Source organism: Cariama cristata, unplaced genomic scaffold (genome assembly GCF_000690535.1).
Source record: "Cariama cristata isolate BGI_N322 unplaced genomic scaffold, ASM69053v1 scaffold2230, whole genome shotgun sequence".
Classification (NCBI taxonomy): Eukaryota; Metazoa; Chordata; class Aves; order Cariamiformes; family Cariamidae; genus Cariama; species Cariama cristata.
The window spans coordinates 3,888-10,776 of record NW_009593858.1 but is presented as its reverse complement, the minus strand read 5'-3'; the positions used below and the strand labels follow the sequence as shown (position 1 = coordinate 10,776).

General features: G+C 39.5%; 1 protein-coding gene across 1 annotated transcript; it reads right to left on the bottom strand.

Moving 5' to 3' along the window:
• Nucleotides 1–665: 665 nt before the first annotated feature.
• Nucleotides 666–5,688, bottom strand: LOC104158165 (carbonic anhydrase 7-like). The gene is made up of 3 exons (XM_009695747.1): nucleotides 5,633–5,688; nucleotides 3,423–3,620; nucleotides 666–835 (listed from the first exon to the last, which is right to left on the bottom strand). Exons 1-3 carry the CDS (start codon nucleotides 5,670–5,672, stop codon nucleotides 666–668), a joined length of 408 nt encoding a protein of 135 aa, XP_009694049.1. The 5' UTR covers nucleotides 5,673–5,688.
• Between the last annotated feature and the right edge of the window lie 1,201 nt (nucleotides 5,689–6,889).

Below are 6,889 nucleotides of genomic sequence, written 5' to 3'. Positions count from 1 at the left end.
GAACTGACCCCAACCCCCATTCTCTGTCCACCTGCACCACTCAGGGGAGGAGGTACAGAAAATTAGGAGTGAAGTTAAGCCTGGGAAGAAGGGAGGGGTGGGGGGAAGGTGTTTTAATATTTGGTCTTATTTCTCATTATCCTACTGATTTAATTGGTAATAAAGTAATTTCCCCAGGTCAAGTCTGTTTTGCCCATGACTGCAATTGGTGAGTAATCTCTTCCTGTCCTGATTTTGACCCATAAGCCTTTCGTTGTATTTTCTCTCCCCTGTCCAGCTGAGGAGGGGAGTGATAGAGCAGCTTTGGTGGGCACCTCGTGTCCAGCCAGGGTCAACCCACCATACAGACTTCATTTGAAACAAATCAAGCATTAACCTGTGACCTAACTTCCCTGGTATAGACCTTCATCCCATGAAGCACCATGCTCCAGTACTCACTGGTAGACTCCAGGATGGTACGCTACTGTAGTATTTGGGATAGACTGGCTGAGAAAGGCCTGTGCCTTGTCCTAGCTTTGCAGAACTTTCTCAAAAGCCCCCAGATGAAGTCATTTCTAAGCTATGGATAGCACCTGCTCATTAAAGTCTGTGCTGACCTAACCATGGTGAGTGAGTAATCAGAATCCTAAGGGATATCCCGTCCCCACTGCAGACAAAGTCATGTGTCAACAGGATTTGCATGAATGAATCCCATCTGTAAAAAAAATCATCATTACCTCACAGGGAAAAGGTTTGCCATCAATTGTATGCTCTGATCCCTGGCTGTGCTTTGTACCCCAGTGAAAGTGAAACTGCTTTAGCCGAAATGGGTTCTCAAAGGGACCACCACTGATTGCTAGGCAGAAAAAAAAGAAAAAAGAAGAGAGGAAAAAGCTTAAGCATCCTGCCTTTTTAGCTTCCTATTAGTAAAACCTAACCAGTGTTGGCACAATAGTGGAAAAAACCCAGCAGGATCTCCCCATTGCCAATATGAAAGAGATGCATCATCCAGACATTTAGAAGGGTTGGATTTCTTAATGGAAAGCACCTGAATTCATATAAAAATTGAAATTAAAAACATTGAGTGGCTACTTGTACAGAATTCTATAGCTTTTTTGAAAGACTATTTGACATATGAAGATGTGGTAGCCATTGTTATGGTTATGCCTTTCCTGTTAAACACAATAAATCCAAGTTGAATATTAAAAAATAAATAGCAATTTGAAACTCAGGTACCCAAAATATTTGACAGTGCTACCTGATATTTTGTGCAAAAGCGTGTAGATACCTTGAACATCACGTAGACAATTCAGCTAAGTATTTCCTCTTCAGAGTATCTTTACTTCTAGTGGAGGTTAGCTATATTCCATTTCCTTTAAATACCTGATCCCAGAAAAGAGGTAATATAATAGCTTGTACTTTACACAACACCATTCAGAATCTCAAATCACCTTATAAAGGTGAGGAAGTGCTGCAGAGAAACTTCATACCTCATTCAGAAATAAAACATTCATCTGTTCTTAAGTGTAAGATGCCATCTGTAGAAGATACTTCATCAACAGCATCAGTAATCCTCCTGTAATTTTATATGGCACTAAATCAAATAAATTTTGCCCAACAGACATGAAAACCTGATCAAAGTCTTATATTAAGAAAATTAAAGTCACATTTAGTAACTGTAAAGCACTTATCCTCAGTGTAGTCCATAACATTTTATTTAAAAAAATTAAAGCTGGGGCTTGCACAGTGCTACCACATGTGTATAGTTCCAGCTGGCCTTTATGCAGAAAACTGGCCTTGCCAAAGCAAAGGTTTTAGTATTAATTAGGAATATAAGTGTCTCCTAATAAGTTTTTCTGAACTTAGCAATGGAATGCATCACCTGTCTCAAATATTTTAAGAAATCTAGCTATGATGGGTTACTGTCAAAATTCTGTTGTGCCATTTATGCAGAGCTGTGAGTCACCAGATCTATTTCAACACAACTAAAAACACTTTAAACCATGTTTTCCACTCCTAGCAGTCTTCCTCCTTGAAAATGTTATTAAAACAAGGCACATGCTTAGCATAGAAAGGGCAGAGGTCTGCATTCCGGTATGTATTCCAAGTCTATATCTCTAAATGCAGAGTAATAGGCGATGTTCTTAAACGTCTAAAGCTGGATAAAGTTCACTGTTATGTAGATACAGTTCAGCTTAGAATTGCACATAAGTAGTTAGCAAGCTAAGATAATGCTTCCAGATATATTTTACAAAATCACATGTAGGGTGACATGCTTAAGGGATCTATATAGTAAGATTTTGGAAAATGAACATCCAGCCTTCTTTTCCAATTCAGTAAAGATGCTTGAAAACCTGACCATTCAGTTGGGCAGTTTCTTAGATTCATTCCAGAAGAGAAATTTTAAAAGAAAACAGCTGGAATTTTAACACCCAGCCCTTATTTGAAAGGGTTGCCAGCACAGACAAGTTACTTCACAGAAAAAGTAATTGGTTTTGAGTATCTAGGATAGCCTATTTAGCAGGAATCAATACACACACCCAAATGGAAGATTAAATCAGCTGATAGGTTTAAAATTTTTTTCAGAGTGTTTTTTTTAAAATGCACTCTTCCCATTATCAGCTACTTTATCATCTCCATTTCAGTGCTCTCCCCCTACCCCTGCAGATGTAAAAGCAAGGTCTACCATGGAATTAGAATTAACAGAAGTAATCAATCACTTAAAGCATTTCTATTCTCTGCCAAGAGCTGAGACAAGAATAATACACAACTGCAGATAGTCCAACATCCATAAGCTGCTACCAACTCAGAATTAACTGATGATTTTATAATTTCTGAAGAAACGGAACTGCTATGAGGCAGGGAGGAAAGAAGAAAACCATACAAGGTAACAGTAACTGGTCCAGATACAACTTGGTGTAGTGACTGAATATGACTACACCTGACCTCTGCTAATCCTCTTCTCTTCCCTACCCTTCTGGATGGAAACTGGGCAGTGAGCCAGAAAGAGCTGGCATGTGTGTTAGCATCTTTGATTTGGATGGTTGTGGAAACAGGGCAGCAAGGAGCATACGCACCTACTCCGCATGCTGGACACGGTCAGGACTACTGGAGATATGCATGGGTTCCCTGTCTAGCAAACTGACAATCCCCATTTAAAAGGGAAGCACTGCAAGCAGACTTCTGATTTTCCTGATGCAAGAGCTTTTCCCTAATGCAGAAACACTATTCTGCCGTGCAGTATTGCATTGCTAGAGAGACTCAAGCAAAGACACGAACTGTGAGGCTCAAGAGGAGAAAATACAGAGGGCTCTAGTCATATACCTTGTTCTAAAGTGGAATTATACATCATATAAAATATACGATACAGGATGTACTTAATTGTTTCCCTTACTAAGTCAAAAAATAGTACTTCGAGTTAGTTAGCTGGCTGTTAGTCTCACCTGTCTTGTCATCAGTATCTTCAAACTCAACCATGACTGAATGGCCATTGTTGGAGATGTTGAGAGATGTACATGATTCATAGGAGATAACAAGTGGCTTCAGATTAGGGTCATAAACTGCTTTTGCAGAAACTATATCAATAGGTGACTGGCGGTCCCCTTGGGCAATAGGATAAGATCTGTGCCACTCTGAAGGTCCTTCAAAAGGAAAGGAAAGCAGCGTTATTTTCTTCCTACTACACACAAAATAATCATTACAGGTTTTCATGAGGCTTCAAGTAAAGTTTGCCGAGCAGGAGAGACTTGAAAGTTTGGTATCCGAGAAGTTCATTTACATTCTAAGCTGGTGTGGTTTTATTAGCACAAATAGACTGCAACAAGATGGGGGATTCAAATATCTTGTAGAAAACAGAGGAAATCACAGCACATCAGACTGCTGTATCTTCAGTTACTTGTGCCACTAATTTTCTGCACAGTTTGTAATTACCTGGCTAAAGTATCTGAAGACCTTCCAAGGTGCGTGCAGGTGTAAACGCACTTGCACGCACACATACACTGCCCCAAAGAAAAAGCGTTTAATTCTTGCTGGGAAAGACAGTGTAAAAGCTCTGGTGATTCAAATTAGATGCAGATGACTCAATCTCTTAGCTACTGACTATGCAGTTATTTTTAAAACCATTTTATGACTGCAGTAAGTCTTTGAGGCAGCTCCATTCTTCACTCATGCCCATTATGGTATCACTGTACCCTGAGTGAAGGGCACAGTGTGATAATTAACATTTTTGAACTTTCTGACCCCAATAGGGTGGGGAGAAAGACCAATTTAATAACACAGCTCTCTACTGCCAGAGCTGGAACATTCTTATGTTGTTTGAGATAACAAAACCTTATCTGTATCGAAGAATTACTTATGACTTCTTTTTCTACGTTGGTATGGTAGTGCAAGAGGCAATTAAGTTCTTCTACTGCTTACGTTCATGAAGTATTAACAGTAACAATTTTACTTTAAGATTCTCAAGAACGTTTTTAATTGTAGCATTCTCACATACTTTCACAAGTGGAAACTTTTTTTAATCAAGCACAGGTATTTACCTTCCTTAAGTTTACATAACAAAATCACTGATTTGTTATACTCTTATTTGTCTTTGGCATTTTTTGAAAAGCTAAGCTTACGAAATAATATCTTTTCTCAGTCTGCTTATAAAGCAGATTTAGCATTTAAATGCTGTTACACAAGCTTAGGCAATATAATTTGTCTCTTATAAGCTTCCTAAAAATATACACGGCTTTGTTCCTACTACCTATATGCCCAAACACATTATCTACCAGCACTAACCAGCTTCACTTAGCATTCAAACTTGCTTTTGGACTCACAGAAACTAAAATAATTGCTGTTGGAGAGAGAGACTGGCTCTTGAAGATTATGCAAAAGACTTGTTGGACGTTCAACAGCTAAAGTAATTGCTGTCAAAAGAGAGACTCCTCAAAGTTATGCAAAAGACTGTGTTATTGGACAACATCAGTCACTCATCCATCCTTCTCCATAAAGGATGCAGGTGCTATAAAACACTGTTGTAGGAATCTTTCAGTAGCTTCACATATCTTCTCACTCTGTGACACACGTTCTTGGAGGTGAGAAGCAAATGAGGATGACTAAATTAAAAACTGTCAACTCAGAAAGCATAAATTGTTCTATAAGAGATCTCTGATACTGATCTGTACAAGTTATTGGTGTTCCAGAAATATATAACATATACATTATTTTATTCACTTCTATGGAAGCCTAGATACCACATTTCAACAGCTGCACAGGATCAGAAGATCTTAGTGCCCTACAAAATCTTTACTTAAAAGAATTGCTTTTGGAGAGACAGACAGTTAATCCTTTTCATAACAGCTTTTTGGAAAGGGACTCATCTGTAATATCTGCAGCCTGGAAAAAAAAAAAAAGAATCACTCGGTAATGCTTCCCTCAGTTTCAGAACATTGATTTCATCAACGAAAGGCAGCAGGCGTTAACTTTGTGCATCTTTTGGTGCCACTTTCTGCGTGCTATTTATCATCAATAAAGTAATTAATTACCTGCTGTATATACTTGGTGCTTGCAGACATGGAAAAGCAGGCAGCTCTGCAGGGCTCAGGCAACAGTTCTAGAAAGAAAATGAGTGGGGGAGGACAGAGAGACGCAGCACGGAAATGCTATAACCTACCGTCATCCCGCCCATATCCCCAACTGTGGTGGCCAGTCATTACAGGGGACCTGCACCCTGCTTTGCTCTCAGCTCTTTGATCGGGGCACTGCTGCTCACCTGCCTTTATAATGGCTCACCGTGGGACAGGGTCAGCCTCTTAAAGATACAGAGCAACCAAAGCAATTCCTGCAGGACAGGGAAAGCACCCGCGTTCCTCCTGCTCCCAATTTGGCTGCTCCTGCTGCCGCTCATTCTCTTTGCTAACTCAGCACAGGAGAAGGAAAACGTGAAACCGAGGTAACTGAAGTCCCAGGACTTCGAGAGGAACCAAGACTGTCCAGGTGGCCTGCGGATCAAATTGAGGAAAAGGTGTAGCATTTTCCCATTCTACACCACAAGGAAGCAAAAGCCATAACCTGCTGTCAGCATCAGGGCACAGTAATGTGTGCAGATTGTAATGGGAACTGCCCTTCCCACTTTTATGTTCTGCAGGGAGAAACATCACTGCCTCTCTTTTCTTAACCACTCTCGCCAGCTGCAAAAAAATGAATGATGTTTCCACCCGATTTGTAATTCAAACTTCAGAATCAGTGCTTAGATGAGATGGAGAACATTCTCATCTCAGAAAAAATTACTTGTGCTGCTTTTAAACAAGGTAAAAATCACATCAAGTAAGGATAAATTGGCAACCTGATTTTTTTTTTCCTTTGTAACTCTAAAGAAACTTTTTTAAAAGACAAAAATAAAAGTGTGGTTATGTTGGGGAACAGAATACAGCAGACTCTAGAGAAAGAAGCTGATCTGTGAAGCCTGTTACCTGATATGATCCAGCCTGCACCCTGCTAAACTCACAAGAGGCTACAATGAGATACCCAATCTGCAGCTGTAAAATGTCTTAAGACATCTTTGTGGCAAGAAAAATGGCTCCTTGGTAGTAATTTTGTTAGACCTGAGGAAATGCTGTCTGTCAAGGCTACATTTTTGTAAACAAATTGATTTTCACAAAGACAATAGCACACAGAAATAGGGATTCTTCTATTATGCAATCAAGAAAATGGAAGGAAAAAAATCAATGAAAGCATTTTATGCAACTTTTAGATTGTGGTACTGCCTTATAAGAATTAATTTCCTTTTTGAGGAGCTTTCCATAGGAGTCAGCTATAAAACCTTTGAGATTCACTGATGCAAGCTAAACCACTCAATAAGAGATGTAAACTGCTGTAAAGGTGTCCACAGGGTAGTTCTACAATGGTTTACTCAGGTCAGCTTCTCCAT

Bases quoted from the DNA above. Each gene is read 5' to 3' on its own strand.
- LOC104158165 (XM_009695747.1), bottom strand. From the start codon at position 5,672: ATGACTGGCCACCACAGTTGGGGATATGGGCGGGATGACG. The intron at 3,621-5,632 runs GTAGGTTATAGC...TTCCTTTTGAAG, and splicing joins GGGATATGGGCGGGATGACG to GACCTTCAGAGTGGCACAGA. The intron at 836-3,422 runs GTGAGACTAACA...TTTTCTGCCTAG, and splicing joins AGATACTGATGACAAGACAG to CAATCAGTGGTGGTCCCTTT.